The sequence below is a fragment of the Eurypyga helias genome, unplaced genomic scaffold (assembly GCF_000690775.1).
Source record: "Eurypyga helias isolate BGI_N326 unplaced genomic scaffold, ASM69077v1 scaffold26398, whole genome shotgun sequence".
Taxonomy (NCBI): Eukaryota; Metazoa; Chordata; class Aves; order Eurypygiformes; family Eurypygidae; genus Eurypyga; species Eurypyga helias.
Genome location: NW_010266654.1, coordinates 25,349 through 40,632, shown reverse-complemented (window position 1 = coordinate 40,632; position 15,284 = coordinate 25,349). Strand labels below are relative to the sequence as shown.

Genomic DNA, 15,284 nt, shown 5'->3' with positions numbered 1-15,284 from the left:
ACCAGTCAACAGTATTCCTGCAGACATCTAAACAACTGACATTTAAAACCAGACAAGTCTATGTTCAGTGGCAGACATGAATGCTTTTGGTGTGATATTCAAGGGGAAAAAAAAATAAATACTATTTTGGATTATCAGTTCCTTGTCTTGCATATAATTTGTCTGGACACACCTTTGGCAGAGCAGACCTAAACAAGTCTCAGACCAATGAGTCTTGCTGCAGTAAGCACCACAAGCACAGTAACCTATTTCATTCTAGGTCTATTGACTTGTTAGCCTAATACAGCTAGAATAACTATGAGCCCTTCCCTTGCTCAGGGATTTAGATTCTGTTTACTATTAAGAGATATGATAGTATAAAAACATTGAAACACAAGAAAGCTCTCTGAACTGGGAATTTTTATGTATAGGCACTAGGCACACATATATAATCACAAACATACAAACACGCCATGCAGAAATGTTCCACACAAACCCATATGCATATTCCTCTACACGCATAAATAAATTAAACAGTCAGCAATTAAAGCCTTAGAGTCCTCGTTTCTCCCATGCCATGACTCCTAGTAAACATTACCTTAGCTGATGTTTTGGCTAAAATGTCTTGTAATTCCATAATTTTCTGCACGAGCCCATGGAAGTCATTACAAGTTGGGCAGGCTAGAATAACAAAATACGTATATTATTAACAAAACCATGTATAGGTTAAATCATGTCAAAGTTGACAACCAATAACTGAAACCTAAGGTTTTAAGAAAGCTTGTAGGACAGAAAGTAGGTACAAAGAACACCTTCCGTTTTATAGTAGAAGAAATAATAGACTTACTGCGATTAAGATCTGGGCATTGAGAAATAAATCCTTGAGGCATGACAAGTAATTTCACATCTTGCATTATGCCCTATGTGTAAGTGGAGAAAAAAAAGAGGATACATTATTTTTACCTGTCAAAATTATGTTTTCCATTCAGCATGTAAAACATTAAAGCCCACACAGAAAAACTGCCTGATAAAAACAATACTTATGAATACACAGCTTCTTGCCTGAACCCAGTGCAGTGATAGAAGAATAAAGAGAAAGTGAAATAGATAGATGTACAAATACAGACCTATTGAATCATTTTTAAAGACATACAAACCAAACCACTTTTAAAGACATAAGATTAAATGTCAAGATGTAATTATGTGGCAAGAGTTCGGTTGTTTTGAATTCATTGTTATTTTTAGTTAGCCATTGCAGAAAAGCTTGAAAATGACCTTTAAAAGTAATTTCAAAAACAGCTGCAGTTTCAGATACTTTGAAACATCTTTTAAATAAAATGCAAATGTTTCACTAAGCTAAAACTGTCAAATATAAGTGCAGATTAAAGAAACTTGAGTCAGAAAAAACACATTCCTGCAAAGCCTTTATGATTTCGATGGGGATCTTGCCATAAAGCATTCAGAATGCCACGAAACTACACGTCTGTTACACAGCTGAAGAGTTGCATGTTGGCAAGAACTTCGGGGAAGTTTAGCATGAAATTCATCTATGCCACTTGGAAAAGGCCAGTTTCACCCAGAAGAATAGATCCCGTGCCTGCAGAGAGAATTTATGTGTATCCTTAGTCATTAATATCTAACTAGTAGCCACTTTGCTGCTCTCCAAAAGCAAAGGCCAGATAGCAATTTCAAAGTGAGCCATTCTATCACATTCAGTCCAGATACCCCTTTCATCCATTACTCCCTCCCTGCATCTCCAACTCTGCTTCTTAGGAGGAAAGGCAAAATAATTCCAACATGCTTCAGCATGCCTATGAAGAAACTGTTTCAAGATACTAAGAACAGAATGTAAACTAAATGCAAAAGGAAGTATTTTGTCCACATACACAGGATGTTCAATACAAATGTTGAGAAGTCAGAGAACCAGAATTTTGACCCCAAGTGAATGACACAAGGTGACTTAGCAACCTAAATGACCTACAGAGAGGAGTAGTTGTCACTGGGGGGCAACTAAGAGAGTACCATGCCTACCCTTCTCTCTTACCAACAAAGCTACAATCTAGGACAACTGGATGCTCCCCCATGCTGCATGAGGAGCTGCAGCAATTAGCTAACAGTGAAAAACCAGGGGCTCCACAACAGAACCTCCCACAGCACATGTTCTGGAAGTCAGAAGCAAACACCTCTTTGGAGAGCACATCAGAAAGCTCACTGTATTAATTTCTCCTCCCTTCCTTCCTCAGTGTCATCAGCTTCAAACTCATGTCAACCCAAGTTACGGCCTTTTCATGAAAAGGAGGAATGGCAGGTTCCAACACATTCAAGTTTAAAACACTTTTCACTGAACACACAGGCAAGTATTCAAGTCATTTAGCTATTAACCAACAGTAAACCTCCTCCAACTATTTGAGGAGCTTTACTCAGCACCCATCAACTAGGAGCTGGCTCTGCCACTCCCATGAACTCAGGTTCCTTCTCATTTTGCCAAAGTTACAACGGGGAGCTGTGACACCTAGCTCACCCAGGCTCCCAAATCAGGACCTCCTGACATGAGAGGCTTTGCACAGGCTCCTACAGAACCTAGTGGTTCAAACTAACACACCACTGGATGCTAAGTACTGAGAGAAATTACACAGTACCAGAAATCAGATAGCCAGAACTGCACTCTCAAACTTCAGACCTTGAAGTGAAACAAGTACAAATATATCCTGGTGTGCATATGCCTCTGGCACATTGGTTTAATGCGGCAATACTTGGTTCAAAATCAAATACAGCCAAATAAAATCCTTTTCAGAGTGATTAATGATTTTGAGTACCTTGACCCCTCTGGACAATTCTTTTACTCCACTGAAAACAGCCTGATTTTTGGAAATAGTTAAGCACCTGGGCCTCTCAAAATCAGATTAGTAGTAGTTAGCCACAGCAAGTGCTCATCTCCTAAACTGATGAATCTCCTGTACAATGGCATCATTTTCATTTTTAGATGCATTTTGACCATTGATACCATATTATGTTGGAGAAATCACTTAGTACAGTATATTTTGGCTATATTGATGTTCTTTTTAACAGCTATCCGTTTCTGTATTTCCATTAAGCTGATTTATATTTGTAACTGAGGCAAAATTCTCCATGCATTTTGTTTAATTTTATCTTTCTCAAAAAGAAAGAAAAAAAATACAGTCAACTACTGCAGTATTTCTTTTTCTACACCTAATGAGCTTCCTCAGTGACTATGATTTGGCAAAAAGAAGAACATAATCAAGTCAAAAACTGAGAAGGCACAAAAAATAAAAAGAACATTTAAAACAGTATTCATTATAAACAAGTAGAATAAATTCAGTGTATCTGAGATCAGTTTAAGCAACACATTATTATTTTCTGGTTTTATTCTTGGAGTCAACGGTTTATTTAAGACAGAAATATAATTTTGCAGCTTGTTTAGCAGACATCCTCTTCGTCTTCTGAAGGAAAAGCAAACACACATTGAATTGAAAAATAAAAACAAAGTCGTGTTTCAGTTTTCAAATCTGAGCACCCCACTGGACTTTGGGACTTCATACACAGCAAGGATATAAATTAGCATGTAAGTATACCAACAATATTTCAACAACCAAAAAACTTATTTTAGCACAATGGCCAAAACTTTCTGTGAAAACCACAGTCAAAGCATTTTACACTAAAAAGATTTAGCAGGCTGTATTTTAAAAAGTGATTGGGTCTGTGATCAACATCATCAATTCTATTTTGCAGCTCAAGTGAAAAGATGCCTACTGGGAGGAAAATGGGACTGTAGTGTGGAAGGCACCCACAGGAAGGCCATCATTTGTTGGAGCAGCTCCAGAGAAGACTGAAGCCAGACCACAGATAGCAGCTGTGGCCAATGAGTGCTACCTAATGGACTCAGAGAAATCAAACCCCAAAACACTCCAGTTCAACATGGCATTCACTTCTTCAATTTTGATACACACAAGGTGTTTGCTATACATACACGTTAAAGTAGAAGCAGTAAGCAAAAAGTGTGTACAAATGTTCTTCCTCTGGGAGGAAAAGCATTTTCTTCATTGATGCTAGTCATTTCATTCATTTCTGAGCCGAAAAGATGCTGTGATGAAAGCTAAATCCTAGAGACGCAATGAAATTGGAGTTCCCTAGACTAGCATTCTGTGACACACAACAAAAAATACATCTAGCTACTAAACAGACAATAATTTGACTACTTATTTCCTGGAATTGTGTTGCACTCAGCCATTTCCCTTTCCCTGTCTTACACTGATGTTGTCTATGTCATTTGGTGACACTGAGCCCTATGAATCTAGCTCTGCAACTTTATTCAGTGAAGTCCAGTTTGATGGAAACACAGCTCACTGCATCAGATATGCTGATACACAACACACCACAGGTCTGTGAACTGTGTTACGGTTACAGAATGACAGACTGGCTGGGGTTGGGAGGGACATCCTGAGATCCATCTACTCTACCTCAAGCAGGATCAGCTACAGCAGGTTGCCCAGGACTCTGTCCAGGAGACTTCCAAATATCTGCATCCGAGCCTTACTCTGAACAACCTCACAACAGAACTGTTTTCTTCCATTCAGATGGAATTTCAGGTGTTTCAGATTTTGCTCATTGCTTCTTGGCCTCTCAGTGGGCACTACTGAGATGAGACTGGATCCTTCATCTTCATTCCCCACACATGTTCAGGTATGCATAGACATTGATGAGATCCACCTTGGGCCTTCTCTTCTCTAGACTGAACAATCCCAGCTCCCTCAGCCTCTCCTCATATGAAAGATACTCCAATCCCTTAATCATTTTTATTTAAATCCATACTTTTCCTTTCAGGGAAGGCATACCTTAAAATAACCATGTGCATTATTCCTCTGCCCCAGCCAAAAGGTTGTACCCAAAGGTAAGTCCATGAAGGGCTTTTCCACAACTCTCTCATAAATTCTGAAAAGAAAGGGGAAAAAAATAAAGTCCCAAGTTGTTATAATTTCATTTTCTCAGAGCTGGAATGTTCCAAATGTAACAACTTATAAAACAACACTCTTCACTTACTTATTGCAGTCCACATGTAAAATCAAGTGAGAGGCACTGATTGCTAAGGAAAGCCTGTGCCATTTATCATCTGCCAAAATGTATGGGAATACTTCTGTGTGGGAGCGATGACTGCCTGAACGATAATGCAACCTGATTTCATTTCGATGACCGCTGCTCTCCAGCTCCAGGTACCTGTACCATAAATGCAACATCATGTCATGAACCATTCTTATCAGCACAGCGACATTTTACGTAACACGACTTCTCATTATCATGCAGGAACTATTTAAAAGAGGGGGAGAGACAAGGAAGGAGATACAAAGATGAAAATAGACACTTTCAGGTTTGCATTCCATCCTTCTTCTCAATAACACATAATAGCAGATTCTAACTTTCATGTAAGTATACAAGATTCCAAGCTAAATATTTTGTTTTCCTTTAGCAGTACTGTTTTCTATAACATGATCTGATTGGAAATATAATTACCCTATTATGAATAATTGCCTCATATCTTCAAAGCACAGTAAGGACATTCTGAAGGCATGAATGCATAAAAGACAACACCAAGTTTTGCAATAGGGACATCATTAGCCATTACCAACCAGGAAAGTGAGGAAGAACTGGGACTGGACATTGCTTTCTTTGCTTTTGGATGGACTTTTAACACCTCTTTTCATTTTTCCTAATCGTATTTCTCCAAAGAAATACAATGTCAAGAAATGCTCTCTTCAGAACAGTTTATATGTATGTATTTGTATTGTTGAGTAGGTATGTGTATTTGTGGTGTATGTGCATATATACATATATGTATGTATATGTATGCACATATATGTATATAAACACTAAGGAAAGAGCACTGCAGTCATACCAAGATAAGTGCACCATAAGCCATGCTTGAAGACCGCAAACACAAGATTTCCTGGTGAAATTCCAGCAGACCAATTTAAAAAGTACCCCATAACCAAGCTTGGTACTTAGTTAGACAGGCCTCTTTCTGGCATATCGGACCTCTTCTAGGAACAAGCCTGACAAACCATTTGTCTTCCAAGCAAAAAGTTTCTCATTTTAAAGTCCCTCACTAAAATATTTTTAAAACAGGAAAGAAAAACAGAAATGGAGATTCTCTAACAATCTATGCAACCTACAGCTAAAGAGAAAGGAAAATAACATAGTATATGGTGAGATGCACAACAACTGGGAGAATGGACAATACATTTTTGTCTATTTTGGCTGCTCCACCTGCAATCAGGCATGACAGTGCTTTGTAATCTGAGTCCACATGTGTTTTAGGGTGATGTCGTTTACTTTAACAGGCTGTCTATATTAAAGAGCAGACAAGACAATGATTGCCGTTTTCAAGAGTGACGATACAACCAAATCAAAACCATCTTGTACAATGATTATCCCTAGGAGGTTGGGCTCACTGCACATCTCTCCTTCCCTCAGGGTGTTTCACAGTGGAACATGCCTAGCAACAGCACAAAAACAATTACCCTTTTGCAAAACTGGCAAAGGGCAATTCCTTCTACCTACCACATTAACAAAGCAGTTAACTAGAGTCAGCAATCCATTTTATAATCTGATATAATTTACCTTCTCAGGGCCCAAAAATAATTTTGCACGGGCAAGAACTGTAAACTAATTGAAGGACCGGCTGGAAAAAAATTGGGCAATAGTGGCAGAACATCAGTCAACTTAATAACCTCCTTCATAACTCAAACTTCAAGGATAAATATAAGGTCATTCTCAATCTAACAGAGAAGGGGAATATAACGGCACTGAGCTCCTCCAGCATCTTTTAAGTGTCTCCACCCAGCTGCAGATACAATCTGGAAAAACAAAATTATCTCCTAGTACAGCCAATGGCTAGCTCCTACTCTCTTCAAAGTCAATGGCAGAATTGATGCAAGCACAGAGAGATGAAGGCATGCAGGGAACACACTACAACAGCAGACAGTCAGTACAAAAGATATAAAATGAACCCTTGAGTTGCCCCTTATGCAAGTGAGATATGGAAATCTCTGAGATAACAAAGCATACACTTGGATACACAATTTCCAAAGGTTTGGAAGAGTCTTTGAGAAATTAAGCTAAGCATTAACAAATACACTTGGATTTTAAAAACTCATTTACTGTGACAAAAAAACCCTCTATACTACTCTGTATGCTCAGGAATACTAAAATCTTTTGAGACAGAAAAGAGGGTGATTTTGTTTTCTAAAGGACTTATTCCCAAAGGAAACAATAACTGCACTATACTGCAGTCTTCTCCTAACGAAGAATGTCATTATTTGAAAGTTTCAGGGGAACCTCATCAGCTGAATCACTGGTTTCTTGTCCACACCGTTCCAGCCCAGACCACTCATTGCAGGGATAGGGTCTGCTCAAGAATTCCAATTTCTAACGTCACTACTGTTTCTTCCAACAGCTCCAAGGTATTCACTTATGCTGTGAAAGGCAAACGGCCCTTGGAGTGAAAAATAAACGACAGTGAGAAACAGTGCAACAGGAAAACCTGCTTCCTACTAACGTCCACGATCTCTGTGGTTGTTTAATCAATACCAGCCTACTTGATTTTAACCTGCCAAAAACCACACAAGCTTTGGGTCAAATGGATTTAACTTAGCAGGGAGATGATACATGCTTAGGCTTACTACGTCTGACATATGGAGAAGAAAATGCCAACGTAAAAAAAGGTTGTTACATCTCTGCAGATCACCCTGTGCATGCACAGTCATTGCAAAAGGCAACAGCCAAGGCTATGGGAACATCAGCTGCTCTGCTTGGAAACCAGCCAGATAGCAATCCCTTTGGTACTGGTTAAGGTTAAGCCAATCTTTGTAAGAGGAAGAAATTTGTCTCGAATGGCCCAGAGGAATTTGAGACAGAAAACAGCAATGTTTTCTCTGCTGCCCAGCACCAAAACTGCTGGATAAAAGTTGAGAGTCAGCAGATCTACTCAGCTGCCGAGCTGCTGCTGCCTGTCCGGGCAAAGGGCACAGGGTCTGCACAAGCAGGACCTGCTCTTCAGGCTGCAGCCAACCATCGCGGGGGAGACTGTGAAAGTAAAAATCAGGATGTACAGCAAAAGCTAGAGATTTAGGAGGTGAAAGATCAGGTGGTCCTGGTGTACACAGCAGCAGTCCTTGAGAAGAGGGAAGTATGGCCCTTCCAGCTAACAGCCAGTGTTGGTAACTCCAAATCTTTGATGGCTCACTCGCTCATTTGGCAGTCCTGCTCACAAAGCAAACGCGCACTGTAGCTGCCTACTCTTACTGTAGGCAACTAATAATTTCAACTTCAATTTAAAGCATGTAGAGAAGTATTTTAGAAGCTAAAGGCAAGATATCATGTCTGCTGCTTATGAATTTATTACAGCATGTTGGTTGTTCTTAAACTTCTACTACTCACATTTATAGGCATATTGTTAAAAACATTCCTCACGGCTCTCTGACCTACACTAAGAAGAAAAGAAAAATCAATAAAATTAAAAGGGAGTGTGTACTTAAGAAAAAAATTAAAATCCTTGTGTTCATAACTTATAAAAACTTTTATCTGAATATTTTTGATACTAAAGTATGGCTTTTTTGTTAGGTATAATTACATAAAACATTTAAAAAAAAAAAAGATCCTACCCAGTAGACCCTATTCAGTGCAAATGATGGCTATGAGAGCAGTAAGCAATTCTGCTGCATGTAGATTATGAAGATTTAAAAGCAATTCACACCACATCGGCACCACATTCAGCAATGTGTTGTTTGCTATTTTCCATGGTATGATGAGTGGGCACTCAGGAGTGTGAGCCTTATTTTTCTATTTGGAAGTTACACTTCAATTGTTCTGACACATTAACTGGGAGTTTTTACCACTTAGTGCATCCCATAGAACAATATGGCATCAAAATACCTCAGATGAGCTCTAAACGCCAAGAGGCACCTGCACTTTAGCTGTACAAGCCTAGTCTCTGTCTCTCACTTACACTACTGCTTGGCTTCATTGGCTTTGCCTTTTTCCCTATCTAGAGCTCCACTTCGGCAAGAGATGGCTGGCAGTTTAGCCAGGGAGTGCTAAAAAAAAAAACACCTGGCTTTCGCTTCTCTGGATAAGGTGGTAGCATTTAGTGCAAGTGCACAGTGGGCAGGAAACCCACCAATTCCGTTTCTGTCCCTGTCTTTTGCTGAACAGAGTTTTAGAGCCAGAGAAGTATTTTCTGACATAGGATATTTTTGTTCAAAAATGCTGATCTCTTCATTAAAACCAAAACTTTTGATACAAACATTCTCCTTGTGGGGTTCAGGTTGAAATGCTTTTTTAAAAGACAGACAGCGCAAATCTAAGACTCTTTGAAAGACTTTCTCAAATACATTTTAATGCCGCAGTTGTTACCTATTTGAAAGCAGAGATCCCACCTGAAGAGGGGTTGAAATCAGAAGAGGTTATTTCCCATATTGAAACAGAGTACACAAACAATGGGCCAGTAAAATCAGTCTCTCAGGTCAACCTGGTGAGGCTTTCCCATTACACAGAATTCATTAATCAAAAAGAGTAAGCCAGGTATAAGAGCAACTTAAATTCAGTGAGTTGATCTCGAGTCCTATGCCTATACTAATAAATAAAGGCAGCAAGGCCAATCCACTGGCCCAAAAGACAAATACTAACAGTGGTTCCCCAGTACAACTCACATCCATATGGGCACTCTATCCCATTTTTTCCCTGAAATGGGTGGGGTTTTTCCACACTGGCTGTTGGGAACAGTCCCTGGGCAATGCTTACTCCACAGACCATACCCCAGGTATCATCTGCAAGGGTATTAATTGCAGGAGACAAAAGCAAGTCAAGGAGGATGCTAAGAATTTTACAGAATGACCACAGCAGCCCAACGTTCCAGCCTGGACTAGGGCGCTATTTGGTTTACTTGCATAGTCCTGGCTGGGTACTACTGCATTGGGGTAAAAAGAGAGAGAGAATGACAGTCCTCAGGACACTTGTCTCAGATAGAAAAGAACTAAGTTCAAGTCCCTGCTCCAAATCAGGCAGAGCAGAGATTAACTGTGCAAGGAAAATGCCTCTGAAGTACTCCAGCCAGCGACCTGCTGATCACTCTGGCATTCACATCTCTTCTGTTGTTTATTTATTTCTACCACTAAAAAGGTCAGGCCATTTCAGCTTTGTTCCAGGATGATGACTGCTCATTGCATTGGATAGCTATGAAGGACCACTAGGGAGGAGGAAGGTGCATGCCTGATGTGCACAGGAGACAGAGTTCCTTGCTGGGACATGCAGCAAGAACACCCTTCACTGGGATGTTCATAGGAGAGAACAGCCAGGTGACAGATGACCGAAAGGGCAGAGAGACACCATGTCTGTATCTGACTCAAACTAATAAGGCATGTGGGAGAAAAATATGTCAATAACATCTTGTTTGTATCAACATCTTGCAGCCCTCATCTGGCTTCAGGGAGGCTGTTGTGATCTGGAAGACTTTGCTGGCTTTGAAGGCAAGAACTTCTTGGCAAGGTCCCTTCCAACCCAAACCATTCTATGATTCTATGAATTTGCCTCTCACCTGAGTGATCTCTTCCCTCACCTCCCAGACTTCAAGCTCAGCTATGTCCCTAAATCAGGACTGCAAAATCATGCCTTCCTCACCTACAAAGTCTGCATAGCTTCTGCTAAGCTTAGTGCTCTGTTGTGGTTTAACCCCAGCCAGCAACTAAGTACCACACAGCCGTTTGCTCACTTCCCCTCTCCTGCAGTGGGAGGGGAGGAAAATCCGAAGAAAAGACAAGGAAACTCGTGGGTTGAGATAAGAGCAATTTAGTAACTGAAAATAAATTAAGCAAGATAATGATATTAATAATACTAACAATACTTGTAATACTAATATTACTACTAAAAATATTTAAGGAAAATAACAGAAAAGAAAACAAATATACAACCACTCACTACCCGCTGACTCTCACCCACTCCCCAAGCAGCGAGAGCCAGATCCCCAGAGCCAGACCGACCCCCAGGCCACCCTGCAACCCAGATACTGAGCATGATGCTTTATAGAATGAAATACCCTTTTAGTCAGTTTGGGTTAACTGTCCGGGCTGTGCTCCCTGACAGCTTCTCATAGAGGAGAAGCTGGAAACGCAGTGGCAGTATCAGAAACTGAAAAAGTCCTTGACTTGATATAAACATTCCTGAGCAACAACTAAAAACATTAATGTGTTGTCAATATTCTTCTCGGCACAACCAAAACACAGCCTTATACTAGCTACTGTGAGGAAAATTAACTCTACCCCAGCTAAAACCAGCACAGGCCATGATCCCAAGCCCCCAGTCATCACTGGAGCAAGATAGCCAGGATGCTGTATGTTACTGCTGGTAACAAGGGGAGGCTCGCAGCCAGCCCTCCTGCAGCACCTGCAGGAGCTCAGCAGGAGCTAGGAGCAAAAGCTGAGCTCCCACCAAGCTCCCCGAAGCACCCCGAGAAGAGCTATTCTCCCAAAGGGTGCTGGCTTGGCCCTGTAAAAATTCAAACCTGGTGTTACGGCACACTGTCTATGGCATCCTCATTCAAGATTTAGGTATGAAATGAAATTCCTAAGCCAGGAAATACTTTCTAAAACACAATTCTTGTCTTCAAGCAATTGGTCTCATGCCTCCCATCTCTCTCACTAACCCTATTTACCAAAATATTTATTCCCGTTTTGTTCTCACTGTCATAGAAACCCACTAATACCAATCTTGCTTATCTGAAGCTTTCTTTTCTGCTAAAAATCAAGGAGGGAAGAAACTTTGCCAGATCAAACACTGTAAAAACAAATGGCATAAATCATCCCTCTCACTATCTTTCTTGACAGTTTCTCCACTGAGAGCAAGAGGACTGCAAATACAATAAACCACTTTCTGATATATATATATATTAGTAAAAGCAAAAGCCAGTCTCAACCTAACTCTTCCCATCTCTTACCCTGACAGAATACAGATTTCTTTGTTATTTACATGTTAATAGAAACCAATTTAATTGAAACAATAGTAGAAGAATAACAATATCTGTCAAAACTCACATTTCAACTATTTCAGTGGTGGTTTTCAGTGTCATAGGCAGGGACAAATCTTTTGTCTCTTACTCAGGTAGGTCTTGTCACTAGTCTCAACTCAAACTCAAGGCTCATATATATGTTTTGTAACAAGTTCTCACCCAAATCACCCTAGATTAGTTGGCACTGTGATGATTGAAATCAGCAGACAGGCTGACCTGACTTAACAGAAGGCACAGGAAGGTGGCTTTAAGGTGGGTGCATTACAAGAATTTACACTCAATTGGCTTTTTTTTTTCTTTTTTTTTTTGGTCACAAAGTATAAACTAAGCTGAAGGAAAAAAAAATAATCCAGGAAATAGGGGCAAGGCATCAATCAATTTCATAACATCCCTTATAACCAACACTTAAACAGGTCATTCCCAATGTTATGAAGACATTAAACTGAGTATAACACAAAATTGCTGCTTTACAAGTATTTCTCTCCAACCACACACTGAAGGATAGAAGTTAATCGCCCAAACCAACAGAAACAAGGAACCGTTCTCTTTTGGGTTAGAGCCAAGAGCCCAGCCAGTCAGTCAGTAGCTGCATAGAAAATCCTTTGTCCCACAGAATCTTCTCACCCACTAGAAAAGCAGTGAATGAATGAAAGAAAATACCTTCTTTGTTTTGACACCTTTGATGACACATGCAAACTGCATCAACAGAAAAAGCAGCTGACAGAAGAGTTTTAAATCACTAGAAGTCGTCAATTCAAAAGCAATTTATTGTTATGAATAAATTTAAGTCATAATTATTGTCAAAATAGTAAGAAAGAGTAACTCATATATTACCAAAAAAAAAATACAGAACATTGCTGCAAATGCAGAGGGTAGTAAAGAGCACTAATACATCAGCACAGAGCAGCTTAAAAAGCAGAAATAAGCTACTACTACTTTAGGCACAGGGAACAGCCACATACAAATTTAATGTTTGAAAATTAATCCCATGTTGTTCTTACCTAAAGTCTGCTCTGTATATTACTGGTGGGGAGGGGGAGAGCAACCCTCAAACAAAACCAACATAAAGCTACAGTATTGGATGAAATATTAAATATTGAAACTTCTTCTCAGCGTAATGTGCTTGCAGCAGATTTCGGGGGGTTGGGGAGAAGGTTTCACACTGCAGTCCAGAAATAGAGACACTCATACATCAAAAGCAGGGAACATACAGTTCCACCACTATTTTAATACAATAGCCAAATGACAGAACAAAATTCACTCATCAGGAGTTCACCTCTGGCAACTTATCTCCTTGTTCGAATAAACCCGCAAGACAGAGGAATGGTGGCAGGTATTTTCCTCCTAGACACTGAAGGAGGCCTGGAACACTTGGACAGTACAGCCCATTTGACAGCAGGTAATCACAAGACACCAACAGCAGTGAAAACAAATGTTGCATAAGGCAGAAGTTGAATAGATTGGTGAAAGCCTGTCCACAATATTCTACTGATTTCAGTGCTCTGTTTCAGGATATAAAAAGCATTAACTGAAGAAAAGAATGGTTAAACTACAATGCAATGATTTTATCCTTTAAGGGCTCTACCACACAGTATCTCAAGAGATACGAATGTAGCATCAGTTGCATAAAGTCATCTAACCATGCAGGGAGGAAAAGCTTTATTTCACCACTCCACTGTTGCCAATTAAATGAAAATATATGATGGAATAGTTGAGACCTAACATATATTACAAACCCATAGCAGATTAAAATCATCTGTCTGCTGATTGTTCCATCAAGAAGAAGCTGAGACAAATTCCAAAGTGAAATGAGGAGGATAATACAGCTTAAACCAAAGGCTAAGAGCAAGCACACAGCAATCAGGGCTTAACAATGCTTCCACTGGGACTTAAGGCAACACTTCATTAACATCATTCAACATATTTACCTTGTTATTGTAAGGTACAATGCATTTTAAGCAGGGCTCTCCAGGTAGTCAAGGTGATGCTCTCAAGAAGGCAACTGTAGCTTCTATCTTTCAGATATATGCCATACATAAATTTGCCCATAAATATGCACTCAGCTGCCTGAACCTCATCTTAACAATTGCTGATGTGCAAGTTGGATTCCCTGACATCACAAGAGTTTTCTTGAAAGTATCACCTCCAAGCTGTACCCAAAACTACTACTGCCTGAACTCCTCGGCCACTCTAGTCAGTGGGACAAAAAAGCAACCTTTGTGGAAGAATATGAGCAAATTAGAAAGGGATAGCTACAGATATCGTTTCAGATCCTTTCACCTTAAGATCAGTTTTAAAATGTTTGAATATATTAAATGAGAGAAAAGCATAATCATTATAAAAGGGGAAGACAGCTTTGTCACTCAACTAGGAAAAGAAAAAAAAAAGCATTTAACAGAGTAGAAAAAGATTACTGTATCTGCAGAAAATCCTTTCAGGAGCTACGTTTTGTGTTGACAGCAACAGTCCAGGCTCAACAAACACCCAAGCCTCAGATTTACATGGAGAATTTCTGCATCTATCTGATAGCTCAAGGACAGCATTCACCACGTGACATTAGAGGTGAAACTTTGGGACAGCAGTCCTGTCGACTTCTTAAGACTTAGAGCCTTAAGTAGCTGCATGACTGTATCTCAGTGGAACTATTCATTTTTGATGTTCCTCAAAAGGCAATCAGCAAAAAAGAACTACAACAAAAACCATAAAACTAGAAACACAGACTGAATCAGCAAATTCTGACTCATGTAAATTATTTTAAGTATACAGTTTTAAAGGAAATTATAAAATTTAAAAAGTAACTGCAATTTAGGAAATGTCCTCAAGTGTTGTAAATTAGCATATTTGCACCAAAGTCCCAAGACCCATGCAAAGAGAGGATGAATTTTTATGCCGTTTCATTTTAGAAAATGCCTTAAATGTTCCCCAACACACTGAATAAAAGAACATATTTTTCCAATTTTTAAACTAACATTTTGATTTTCTTGTACCCTAGAAATTCTTTTACCCTAGAACTATGAGTTTTTATGAAACCTGTGTAAAACAAAACATATGAAAAGTTACTTGTGTGATGACTGATTATATCCTTCACTTACTGCCACCTCCAGCCTTCCTCACCACCATTCCACTCCCTCACTGCAGAGAAGCAAGAGCTAGTATGACTTTGGCAAATTAAGAATATAGCCAGACATGGTTCTATCCCACCAGGCATCAGTTCAATGCTAGCACAACTTTT

At 39.6% G+C, this 15,284-nt stretch overlaps 1 protein-coding gene across 1 annotated transcript in view; it reads right to left on the bottom strand.

Annotated features, from left to right (window-relative positions):
• The window catches only part of LOC104513733 (protein NEL-like), a gene marked incomplete at its 5' end in the record, with an annotated part of 42,659 nt that overhangs the window by 2,031 nt on the left and 25,344 nt on the right, over nucleotides 1-15,284 (bottom strand). Inside the window, 4 exons of the mRNA XM_010157186.1 lie at nucleotides 578-660; nucleotides 827-899; nucleotides 4,833-4,929; nucleotides 5,038-5,211. Of these exons, the coding sequence (XP_010155488.1) occupies nucleotides 578-660; nucleotides 827-899; nucleotides 4,833-4,929; nucleotides 5,038-5,211 (427 nt within the window). The remainder of the gene's footprint in view (nucleotides 1-577; nucleotides 661-826; nucleotides 900-4,832; nucleotides 4,930-5,037; nucleotides 5,212-15,284) is intronic.